This window comes from Lactuca serriola, chromosome 4 (genome assembly GCF_051521515.1).
Source record: "Lactuca serriola cultivar US96UC23 chromosome 4, Lser_US96UC23_V15, whole genome shotgun sequence".
In the NCBI taxonomy this organism is placed as follows: domain Eukaryota; kingdom Viridiplantae; phylum Streptophyta; class Magnoliopsida; order Asterales; family Asteraceae; genus Lactuca; species Lactuca serriola.
In genome coordinates this window covers 109509623-109522937 of record NC_136411.1, presented here as the reverse complement: position 1 = coordinate 109522937, position 13315 = coordinate 109509623, and the positions used below count along the sequence as shown (strand labels likewise).

Below are 13315 nucleotides of genomic sequence, written 5' to 3'. Positions count from 1 at the left end.
CTCTTCCTCAGGCTCCTCCTCCTCCTCTAGCCACCCGTTGTTTCCCTGATTAGGGAAGTAGGGGTCTCCAGGGTGATGAAAACCAGCCATGCTGTCTGCGCGAGCACGTAAATATGCTAACATTATTCCTAGGTTCTATGACTATTGTACAGACCAAGCAAACGTTCTCTTGTTGATGATAAAGGGTATAGTTTTAGGTTCCCTAGTCATCCCAATCTCATCAAGACGTGTGTTAGTTTTACTTTGGAGAGAATGTAGTTGATCAGGCTACATTCACTCCTTGGTATCACTAAGAACAGTCCTGAATTAACCGAGATACCAGTGTTATTGTGTTTGATTCGGCGTTAGGTTCTTATCTCTAATGCAAGCAAGTGTGTTTTATTTACTTGTTTTGTTCAGAGTTATGTTAGTCCCTCTTTTTGGTTTATAGTTGCATATCAATGTATGGCTCGACATGCTAGTTCACTATAAACAAAGCTCTGATACCAACCTGTCACACCCCCGAACCAGACGGCGGAAACGTCCGGGGGCTGTCGTGACTCAATTGAATACCATAACATTGAATATATATGAAACATAACAACATTCATCACCATGCATTAGTATTGTACAACCAGTAGAGTTTACATGAAATACATTGTTTAAACATTACATTCCACAATAAATTGTTCGATTCGTACATAAATAAACTGCAAGCCATCACTGAAATACGATTTCCTTTGATTCACTGGTTCCTTGAGAATACAAGTATTTTGAAAAACGTCAACATATGAAATGTTGGTGAGTTCATAAGTTGTATTTAAAAAAAATGTTTCGTGTCGTTGGAAAACCGCCAGAAAATCCGATATTTTCTGAAAATAGTAAAGTCAAAAAGGTGTGAAGATCCATAAGTATGCTTGTTTGTTTTCTATACTTGTAAAATATTGTTTGTTGAAATCGTATGTATTCTGAAATTGTATGTATTGAAAACCCTAGGAAAACCCGATGTTTTCCTAATTCTTTGAATTCCATGAAATTTCTTGAAACCATTGCAACGCATGAAGTTATCATTCCAGACGACATTGGATTATTTTTGAGCATGATTATCCGCTACAAACACGCGTTACACAAACGACTAGTCTATAGCAATACTAACGATCCCGAAGGCGTCGTCCGTACTAATCACGTTATCCAACCGTCCTGTAGTCCCACATCCGAAGAGAAGGAGGACACGAAGGCCTCGCCGACTCCATTAGCCGGTTGGGGATAAAAAGGTACGAGGGGTCCCAGACCCGCCTCGCAAAAAGGCAGACTCTACTAGCGACACTAAAGGACCCTTGGGGTCCAGTAGTCTACAGCCATTGAAAGTCCGGTTACGTCGTGTCGGATTGGTAAAACCCAACACTTCGTAAGATGAAGTCTTTGGGCCTTAAGATCAGGTCGTCGGGCTAGCTAGGCTCAACGAACAAGATTTTACACTTGTGGGGCCCAAAGATAGTGCGTAGACGTCTGTGCACATGTATAATGAATTCCGAATCGTTATTTGTATGAATCATAGCATTGTAGTATCATAGTATCGTTGAGTTAGTGGTTTCGGATTTTTATTGGTTCGAGACCGAACCAATTCGTTTAACAACGACTTTTGGTGTTGTAGTGTATTGTATTTTGTCGATAGTTGTAGTACCATTACTTGGTCAAATTGTTTGTATTGAATTAGTCATTAAAATTTTCTGTTTTCAGCCCCTCCTTGTTTGTAAAATTTACTTTTTCAACCCTTTATTTAAAATATTTTCCGGTTTGGTCCTTAAATCAATTTTCTTGACATTTTAACACCAAAAATTATTGAAATAAACATTTTCCAGCATATTTTTCATAGAAAACAGCTTAAGTCCCTGAAATTTCAGTTTTCTCGGTTAATACCCTTCTTTTCGCAATTTTGACAATTTTGGCCCAAATTGTAAAATTTTTGCAACTTTGGTCCTTTTTTAAATTTAAAAATCATTTTAAACCTTTGAAAAGGACTTGGATCACTTATGGTCCACTGTTTTACAGAAAATCACAGTTTTGGCCCTCCAAAACAGAAAAATTCGCATAATGGGCCTCATTGGGCCGAAATTTTCATTTTTAGCCCATTAAGCTTGAAATTCATGTTTTTAATCCTCTAATTGAGTATAATTCCAGAAATAGTTTTATGGAAACTGTTTTGGCACACTTCATCCATCAGAATCTGTGAAATGTCAATTTGGGCCCTTAATTTTGTATTTTTCACATTTTTGGCCCAAAATTTGTGTTTTTAGCTTAAAGAAAATTGTTACTAAACCATTTAGCTATCTTTCTTGAAACACTTTGTATGTAGAAATACATTTCATGCTAAAATCATATAACATAAGTTATATCTCGGTTTTGAGGAGTTTTATGGCTAGATCCAACATTAAAACACATAAAAGCATACATATAAGCATGGAAATCATACAAGGCATATAAACACATATAGATCTACACTTTCACTTGTATTACCCCCCCCCCCCCACAAAACTCATAAAAACAGAAAATAGGGGGTATGAAGCTCACCTTAAGGGGGTAGTTTCGGTTTTGGAGAGAAGATGGAAGAGAAGTGAAGTGATTTTCGGCCTTAGCACCCTTCCTTGGTAGATCTCGAGTTTGGTGACTTCTAAGGTGCATGATCACAAGTTGGAATAGATTTAGAAGGGATTTTTGATGAAATGAAGTAGCTAGATCATGGATTAGTCATCAACTTACCTTAGATGATGATTTTTGGTGATGGATTTTCCTTGTGAAGCCCTTGATTCACGAAATTTTTGAAGGAGGAGGGAGGATTGTTCTTCAAGACTTGGAGAGTTTGGAATAGATTTTTGTGGTGTGTGTGTGTGTGTTTTCGGCCGAAAGAGAGAGAGAAGGGAGAAATAGACCATGAAGTGATACTTGCATGGAGGTATGTGATGTATTGCATGGAAGTCCTTTGGTTAATTATGAGGTGTCACTTGAAAGTCAACTCTTTCTTGGATTTGGACCTTGGGCCGAGATTTTGGAAAGGAAAAGAAAAATTTGGGCTTTAAATGCTTAAGCCCAATTCTCATGGTTAAGTTGAGTGATTTTTGGTCCAAATAAATATAAAGGTGATTTTTATAACTTGTTAGGGTCAAATTAGGTTAATTATGGATCAAAGCTTTCAATTTATTTCATTTTAGGTCCAACATGGCTCACAATATTGAAATAAATAGATGTGAGTCCAATTAGAGCCCAATTAGGGTTCTAAGCCCATGATAGTCCAATTGGAAGCTTATTGGTCCATTTGGATCCAATAAGGAAGTTCTAGTCCAAAATAGACTTAACAAGAACTTCTAGGGTTTTCCAATTGTTTGATGACTACTTGTAGTACTTGTATGATGTATTTACTTGAAGTTTTTGAAGTTATAATCATAGGTGTTACACATATTCTTAAGCTTTTGATTCACATTAGCTTGAGTGTATAGATTACATGACACAAAATTTCCAGTTGTGACACACACCATTTAAAGCATTTATTGTTGTGGTTCCTATATCCGTAACAAAAGAAATTAAAAGCGTATTTATTGGTGCATTAGTTCAATACTGCACCAAAAAATCATGTAATCATCCTTCTAAAAGTTTTATTCAAACATTTCATTTTGCGCTCGTTCCCTCCGTGTATATAGATACCCTTCCCAAATCTTCCGTCTTCATTCTAATATGTCATTCAAGCTTACACGGACAAGCTCTAGCCACCACGACCTCTCGTTTACCAACATTCAAAGAACAATCACTACCACCGTCATCACTATATCCTGCCTTGTTCATGTTGTAAGTTCGTTGTTATTTTATCTTCGTACTAACTTAAGTCTTACACTACGGTTAAATGGAAGAAGGGAAGCCTTTTAGCATCTTTCGAGTTATAACCCAACAGTACGGTTAATGATCCAGAAGTCGGGGAACCAAGTGAAATCCTTTATCATGTCTATCTTTTAATTACTAGTTTTTTGTGGTTAAAAATCTTAAATATGATTTGGTGTTGTGCAGGTGAAAATGATGGATCGAGAGTAGGAGCGTATTCAAAGCCAAAAGACCCACCAGCTATTAATGATGTCTTTTCTCATTTGGGTGGTAAAAGTAAAACACCAATAAAACATGAAACATATTCGAGTAGCCACCTCTCCTGCATTGATCCATGGTCAAACATAAAGTCACCATTCTAAATCTTTTGAGATCTTGAAGAGCATCGTGTATGGAGGTTTAATGGAGGTGAATGCAAGTTTAATTGGTGCAGTTATAAAACGTGTGGTTCTTTACTCGAACTAGTTAATCATGTTAACCACATAAACAAATGCTTTTTGTAATAGTGCAGCTTACTTTTACAAACAGAAAAAAAAGGTATTGCACCAGCTAACTAGCTAACCAACAGACTACTTTTCTTCTATCTTCTCTTTTGGCTCCTTGGCCCTTGGTCTAGGGACATGAACATATATGAAGGGAGGATTTAAAAAAAGATTTTGAAGTTTGTTGAAATGTGAGTTTGAGTAGCTTTTTAAAAACCTTGCTTATAAACTTGTTTATAAGATATTTTTTGAGATGTCTGAAATAACAATTAAAAAAACTCGAATTATGGCATGTCAGAAAGAACCGTCATATGTACTCTTTGTCCAGCGAATTTTTAGCCTAGCGCCAACCCTCGGGTCTTCCTACTCATGAACATCATACTAGAAAACAGTGCCTAGCGCCAACCCTCGGGTCTTCCTACTCATAACTACATGGGCCGGCATTATGGTCGTAGACCCATTCATACAAAGGGAAAACTCACCTCAAACTGCTGAAGCTGCTGATAACCCTCTGGCTGCTAACCGACAACTCTCTGAACCGCTGCCCCTCTAGCTCCCCGAGCTACCAATACCAAATAATAACAATTAGCCTAACTGTCCTCCAGAAGTCAATTAGGTCAACTCTGGTCGAGGTCCTTCTCAAGGTCAAAGTCAATGGTAAGAGTCATCTTCCAGTTGACTCGACGTGCCGAGTTGTTCTTCAAACTCATCGAGTCCATGCTCCTGAAATCTCAAAACAACCTCAACTCTACTCGTCGAGTCTAGCAACCACTCGACGGGTTCTCCTTCAACTAAACATTCGGGACCATCTTCAACCGACTTGCTGAGTTGTTCTACAACTCGTCGAGTCCATCTTCATAAGCTAAGGAGATTGCCTTGGACTCACCGAGTTCCTCCTCAAACTCGTCGAGTACCATGATCTTCATGTCCATTACGGACACAGACTGGTCGAGCCCTTCTCAAACCCCACACACTGATCCGAATCATAAACAGAAGGGTTTGGGTTTCCGGACTTCGGTCTGATACCGGGGAAAGCCCGAGGAATGTTTAGCTTATATGTTATGTGTATATGTTACGGGCTTCGGTCCGATGTCGGGGCAAGCCCGACGAATGTTTATATGTATGTTTCCGAACTACGGTTCGATGTCGGGTGGTACCCGATGAAGGAATGCATGTTTAGTTATACTTGTTGTCTTTGTGATACTTGTATGTGCCTGGTAGGGAGGTGAGTGTGGGCGGGGTGTCGTATCTCATCGCTAGCTGAGTGTGGACGTGGTTCCATATCTCATTATTAGCAGAGTAAGGGTGGGGCCCATGATAGGCGAGGCCATAGGACGAGAATATATATTATTATGTATGATTCTTTATGTACTAGCATGATTATATGTTATTGTTTGTATGTGTATAGCACGCAGGGGCCAGAGACAGGTGGCGCCTGGTAGAAACAGATTTGTTTACCGAGTGGGGCTTGGTGTCGGACATTGTTCGATGACGGGCGGGGCCCGAGGAAGGAGCGGGGGCCCAGTTTATATGCTTATGTGTATGGTATGTGGTAGTCTGGGGAGACTCACTAAGCTTCGTGCTTACAGTTTCAGTATTGGTTTCACGTACTTCCGATAGCAATGTGAAGTGCTCGGGAAGATTGCAGTGCACACACCATATGTTCAGCCTGGGATTTTCATACTCTGATGTTGTTGACAAATGTTATGATATTTTCAGATACCCTACTTATGTTTTATGAGATAATTTGGTTTATTATGGTTTTTTATTTATAATTTAAAATGAAATTTTTGGACTGTATTTTTTTGATGTTTCACAGCACGTTTTGGCTAGGGCTTGTGTCTATTTTAGCCACGTGGCTTAAGAAGTTAGACTATGATTAAATGATGCTATCTACCCATTTTATGGCGCGGTCCACATGGCCTTTTCCTACACTTTGAAAATTTTAGCCGTTCTCCATTTTTCTTTCTTATTTTTCTTCTCGTCTTCTAACAACCATAGATTCTTCATATGATATCAGATTTCGATGAATCTTATATCCGTAGAAAGTTAGTAAAGTGTGTTGCTACTTCTCTTCAAACATCTTTGGCTGAATATGTACAAATATTGAGTTATTAACTCATGAACATAGGTTTATACTCGTTTTTTGTAAACTTTATGTTTTAACTTGACTTTTTTAAATGATCATAACTACTTCATAATGATTCTAATTTTCTTGAATCGTTTTATGTTTCTGTTGACATAATGTTTATAACATTCTTTTTATAGACTTTTCTGAATCATTCTAGATCTATAGCTATTAACCTCTAAAGTTAGTACCTTGGAATTTTGAAATAACCCATAACTTATGAATGAATTGTCTTTTAACTTTGCAAGCTCATAATTTGCTCATTGTTTTACCAATTAAATTGAGTCATTTTAGATTGTTTAGTATTATACGTCCTTTTTCCATTTCAACCCGGTTTGTTCCTTAACACCTACGTTTGGTTAGCCTCCTAGAGCTCCAAATTTACTACTTTCATTATTTCATTTATACTTTAATTTTTCATAATTCTTCTCATTTTACCCTCATTTCCGTGAAACTCCTTTCTAATAAGTTATATGACTTATAATAACATATATAAAGGTAATAACAATCATACTTTCTTATTTTTGTCACTTTTGCACTTAGCTAACCAATAGACTACTTTTCTTCTATCTTCGCTTTTGGCTCCTTGGCCCTAGGTCTAGGGAAATGAACATATATGAAGGGAGGATTTTAAAAAAGATTTTAAAGTTTGTTAAAATTCGAGTTTGAGTAGCTCTTTAAAAACCTCGCTTATAAACTTGTTTAGAAGATATTTTTTGACATGCCGAATATAACAATTAAAAAAACTCGAATTGTGTCGTATCAAAAAGAACCTTCGTATGTCGTCTTTGTCCTGCTAGTTTTTAACAAGTCTTTCACAATAATATTAGTTAAAAATGAACAAAAATAACAAACTTTATCAGTATTGGTAAATCTCAGTCCAAGTTTAAAGTTTCAAATAATCGAACTTGCATCTTCATACGGTTTGATAATCCAAAATAATACATCCAATGTATGGAACCAATACTATATAAATGAGAATCAACAATAATTACTAAAGAAATATTGATATTAAGACAAAATCACCAAGATTTTTGTATAAAGCCAAAAGCATGAAGACCATTGGCTGAGTCAAAAGATACAAAAATCATATATGATATTTACGGTCCAAAGAAAATGGAGAAATACAAGTGTTTAAGGCCTGATTTTGATGAAATTGAATTTTGAGTGATTAATGGTCTTAAATCCCTGCCACCGCCTATAACGCGAAATGGAAGGTCGTGATGATATCGTGCCGATGAGATTGTGGAATGTGGATCACACGATCACACGAGGAAGCCGCACAGTATATGTGGAGGAGTCTATGTGTTGAGTTCAGCGAAATTTGGTGCTTGATTGAAGTCGTGTGGCTGTCTTAGCGCAGAAGAAATGTAGTATTAACTATATAGAAAATTTATGTGAAATAATTACCATTTTTGAACACTTGTTAGATCGATTTAGAAAGTTTGAAGTACGGATTTTGAGCACCTTATAAGAGTACATTAATAAAGGAAAGATGGAATATGCATATATAGATACCAAAATTTGAATGATGTTCTTCATTGCTATGTTAATGGTGAAACTAATGTTGGCTATTATACAATTTGGAGACAGCTTTACAAATACTTAGGTTTCATGGTGATTTCTACTGTACAAAATTACGTTATATGTTAGCGAATAGAATGCAAAATTCTTGGTCATAATGAGCAGACCAGGCCAGAAGCGACATGAATGAAGACATCCTCACGACATGGAATTGTGAGGCCACCCATTGGATGATCATAACCAAATTCTTCCTCTGATTGACGTAACAGATCTTGGAATGAAGGCTGGTCTAATAACGATAAAGGAACAACAAATCGTCTTTTTTCTTGATCACCAACATAAACTGCTAAATGTCCTTTGGGGATGATGTCTACCGATGATGATGATGAGCGGCTTCCATTGGAGAATGATCGACGGAGAACTTTTTTGGCCTGAATGATTCGAGGCATACGAATGGCCATTTTTATATGAAGGCTACGGTCTCTTTCTTCTAAAAGGATTTCTTTTATGTGAAAGATGCTGTGATCGATTTTGGGAGGATGAGTTGTGCTTCATATCAGCCCAATTGTATCCATTTTATAGGTGTATGAAGATTTTAATGAAGATCGAATAATAGTAGGAATTTCAAAGAAGAGATGGCGACACATTCTACCAAAAAGAAAAATCACATGGTTTTGTCTTCCAACTTGTTATTGGTCCCAAAGAATTATATATGTACAATGAAGTATGCCACAAAATTTCAGTAACGCTGAGTGGCCAAGCTTAAGCTACACTATGGGCCCATTTACAAGTGAGTCTTATGGACACACATCATTATTTCTCACATGGCCATGTTTGTCAAAAATATCAGAAGGTTAGGCATCTTTTTTTCAAGTGCAACAAGTCCACGATTTCAGGTCCTGAAATCAACAAAGCATCCAAAAAGAAATTAATGCTCATATCTAATCTGATATATGAATTAAACACATAGTACGCACTTAAATATTTTGCTTTTCCCTCCTGAAGAAAATCAGAGATATATCTTCAGAAGGTTGTTCTGTTATAAATGTTCGATACAAAAGGATCCGCTATTTGACTTTAACTGGTAACCGATTGGCTGTTTGCTTTTCCGTAACTCTGATATCAACTAAGTAAGTGACCCATTGTGTTTTTATATTAGAAAGACCCCACAATATATATATATATATATATATATATATATATATATATATATATATATATATATATATATATATATATATATATATATATATATATATATATATATATATATATATATATATATATATATATATATATATTGTGGGGTCTTTCTAACTATTTTGGTAGGTTGTCAGTGATTGTCATGTTGCTTGAGTAATTAAGATTTGTAGCGGAATAAATCTATTGGGAAGAAAGTAGGATGTTATGATGTTTAGGATGTTCCAAGAGGGGTCTCTGTTGGAATTCTTTTGTGATTATAATATTTGAAACTCAATGCCTTGCCTTTTTCCATAGTTTTCATGATATCTATACAAGAGTTGTAGCTGGACTTTATATTGAAACCTTCCTAATTAGTAATATGGTCATAATCTATTAAAAATATGCCTAATAGTTTGCCATCAGAAGCAGCTAAATACCATGATGTTCTCTATGTGAGTTCTTTTGTTTAAACTTCTGAGCTTCCACAAGAAAGACATAAGCAGGCCTTTTACAAAGTCGTTCCCTTTAGTTCATACACTAACATGTGTGATCCTACCATGAATTTTTATCGAACTACTGATCATTGGTCATCAGCCGATTTCTCTTCACCAATCAGTCCCTATAATAGGTTAGAGTAAAAGAACAATAACTGATAGCTCTTGGGTAGGTGGTGTTGAAGAAACAACTGATCCAGGCCTTAAAGCTATAGTGACATTCAGTATACGGAGAAAGATGAGGCATACACACTTTTTTTTTGAACAGATTGAAAATACAAGCTAAAGAACAAAAGAAAGTAAGTGGTTCTGGTGGGCTTAGAGGATATTGATAAAGAAAGCCCTAATGGCATAACATGAACACCATACGTTGAACTATGCTCGTCATTAATGTATTATTGCTGAAACTAAATTTTGTTATCATACAGTTAATTTGGAGACCACATTACTCCCTCTGATTTACAAGTAATTAATCCTCATGGTAATTTTGACTGTACAAAACTGTTAGCAAATTCACGATGCATGCCTAGCTCTTCATCATAACGAGCAAAGGCGGCAAGCAACATCAACAAACACTTCCTCACGACATGGAATTGTGAGGCCACCCATTGGATGATCATATCCAAATTCTTCCTCTGCTTGATGTAGCAAGTCTTGGAATGAAGGCTGGTTTAATAATGATAAAGGAACAACAAATCGTCTTTTCTCTTGATCACCAACATAAACTGCAAAATGTCCTTTAGGGATGATGTCTGTAGATGATGATGGACGGCTTCCATTGGACAATGATCGACCAAGAACTTTCTTTGCTTGAATGATCCGAGGCATACGAATAGCCATGTATATATGAAGGGTACGGTCACTTAATTTGTTTTGGTGAAGAAATGCAATATGAAAGGATTTCGTTTTTGTGACAGGTGCTGTGGAGGAGTTGTGCTTGATATCAGCACAATTGGATGCATTATATAGGTGTAAGAAGATTTCAATAAGATTGGGTAATAGTAGGAATTTTAGCGAAGAGATTGTGACACATTCTTGCAAAATGCAAGATCACATGCTTTTGTCTTCCAAGTTGTTATTGGACCCAAAGGATTAGACGTTGAATGAAGTATGCCACATATTTTCTGCAATGTAAGTGGAAAAGAGTGAACAAAACTATGGCCCATATGTATATTGGATTCTGAAGGACATGCACCATTATTATTCACATGGATATGTTCCATTAAAAAACGTAACATTTTGCATCTTTATAATTTATTTATTTTTTGAAGTACAACCATTCCACCATTTTAGGTGGTGAATGTTGAACACTATCAATAATGAAAAGGGAGCAAATCTAATTAGGCATATGAATTAACCAGCTAGTAATATGCTTTTGAAGAAAATGTTCCACTCTAACTAAATGGGAATAGAGAGTGTCATGGGATGTGGTTATGGGGGATTGGCCATTCAAGAAGAAAATGTTGTTTCTTTCATCTAACCCGAAAAAGGGAGAGCTGTTTGAACGTTCTTTCTTTCTTTCTTTCTTTCTTTTTTTCTTTTTCTTTTTTTGTAGATTTATAACAGAATGAAAAATTTTAATCTTAATTTGGTAGCTTGGGTTAAAAATCATGTTATCTCTCAAAAGTCCATGTAACTATTATAGCTTGCATATTTTTTAACCCATTTCGGTATGTATATCTATGTATTTATACATACCCGACCCATTAATGTTGACATTCGGCCTATGTATGTCGTACAATTATATATTCTTTTTCTTTAATGAGAATTGGGATTGATGTGGAAACAATGTTTTAATATACTATCAAATTTGTAACAGATTTATCCTGATTATCTCACCTCAGCCTACAATCCATATCTTCTCTCTTTTTTTCCTGTTAGTCTTCATTCTCAATACAACCATAGTCACCGCCTTATCTTCTCACCGATGGTTGCCACCCGCCAGAACTCAGACAAGCCGTTCGACGTTACCAACGTCAATGCATATGTTCCTCTTTATCCTTGGTCTAGACGAACTCAATTACTACGCGTGTCTTAAACTTTTTGAGACCCACCGCATCATTTTTAGCATCGTTGATCATCTCTTGACCATCCCGACAGAACCCCGCAGAGCAAAGAAAAAATTTGACTCTCTTGTCAAGTTTTAGATTTATGTTGAAAGACGGGAAAGGTATTCATATTGGGAACGTGAACGTTTTAATATTGAAAAATCTCAAAATTTTGATCTTCTCTTTCTCAATATGCCAACTTGCACTTTAGTCGATAGATGTTGAGTTTGGTACCTTTTGACGAAGGACGTTGTAATTGATATCCCAATTTGGTTTCCCTCCGGACTCTTTTATTATGAGGTTGTTATATCATAGTTATTAATTTTTTGGCTTTCCAACCGAATGTGTGGACAAGGAGTATTCAGCCTTCGATTTGCCTAGCTAACTATAAGTTTGAAATCAATATATAGTTTTTGAAACGATTTATTGAAGAGGTAGATAATAACATGTGTCAAAATTTCACGGCTTGAGGGACCACTCACGTCCTCCCACGCATTGCTTAAGTTTGAGGGTGAGTGTCCACTTACAACATGTTTTGGCTTGGGCTTGTGTCTAACACAACCATGTGGCTTGTGAATTTAGACTATGATTAAATGATGGTATTTACCCATTTTGTGTTGTGGCCCACATAGCCTTTCTCCAACAAATAGAAAAATTTAGCCGTTGTCCATCTTTCTTTCTTATTTTTCTTCCCATCTTGTAACAACCATAGATTCTTCGTATGATATCAGATTCCGATGACTCTTATATCCGTGGAAAGTTAGTAAAGTGTGTTGCAACTTATCTTCAGACATCTTTGGCTGAATATGTACCAATATTGAGTTATTAACTCGAAAACATAGGTTAATACTCATTTTCAATAAATTTTATGTTTTAACTTCACTTTTTTAAATTATCGTAACTATATTTTTATTCTGACTTTCTTGAATCATTTTTGTATGTTCTGTTGACACAATGTTTATAACTTTCGTTTTATAGATATTTCTGAATCATTCTAGCTCTATACCTATTAATCTCTAAAGTTAATACCTTGGAATTTTGAAAAAAAAAACATAACTTATGAATGAATTGTCTTTTAACTTTGCATGCTCATAATTTGCTCATTGTTTGGCCAATTAAGTTGATTCATTTTACATTGTTTAGTCTTATACGTCCTCTTTCCATTTCAACCTTGTTTGTTCCTTAACACCTTCGTTTGGTTAGCCTCCCATAGCTCCAAATTTACTACTTTCATTATTTCATGTAAATTTTAATTTTTCACAATTCTTCTCATTTTATCCTCATTTCCATGAAACTCATTTCTAATAAATTATATGACTTATAATAACATATATGAAGGTAGTAACAATCATACTTTCTTATTATTGTCCCTTTTGACCTAATTACACTTTTTGTAGTATTACACATATATAAGACTAGCATTTTCATTCCATTTCATATCAACCATTCATGACAGCAGTAGTACATAACCTTTTTTTTGGTGCAATAGGGTTTTTTCTTGGTGCGGTGGTAGCCTAAAACCTTTTGGTGCGATAGGGTTTTTTTGGTACGCTTGTAGCTAAAACCGTACTAGTAAAAGAATTTCGCATCAACACACCAACCAACCAC

General features: G+C 35.9%; 2 protein-coding genes across 2 annotated transcripts; both read right to left on the bottom strand.

Annotated features, from left to right (window-relative positions):
- Positions 1–7974: 7974 nt before the first annotated feature.
- Positions 7975–8548, bottom strand: LOC145102307 (auxin-responsive protein SAUR21-like). Its single transcript, XM_079039691.1, has one exon. The coding sequence runs from the start codon at positions 8442–8444 to the stop codon at positions 8136–8138; it is 309 nt and encodes a 102-aa protein (XP_078895817.1). The 5' UTR covers positions 8445–8548; the 3' UTR covers positions 7975–8135.
- A 1477-nt stretch (positions 8549–10025) lies between these two features.
- Positions 10026–10617, bottom strand: LOC145102306 (auxin-induced protein X15-like). Its single transcript, XM_079039690.1, has one exon. The coding sequence runs from the start codon at positions 10497–10499 to the stop codon at positions 10197–10199; it is 303 nt and encodes a 100-aa protein (XP_078895816.1). The 5' UTR covers positions 10500–10617; the 3' UTR covers positions 10026–10196.
- Positions 10618–13315: the final 2698 nt, after the last annotated feature.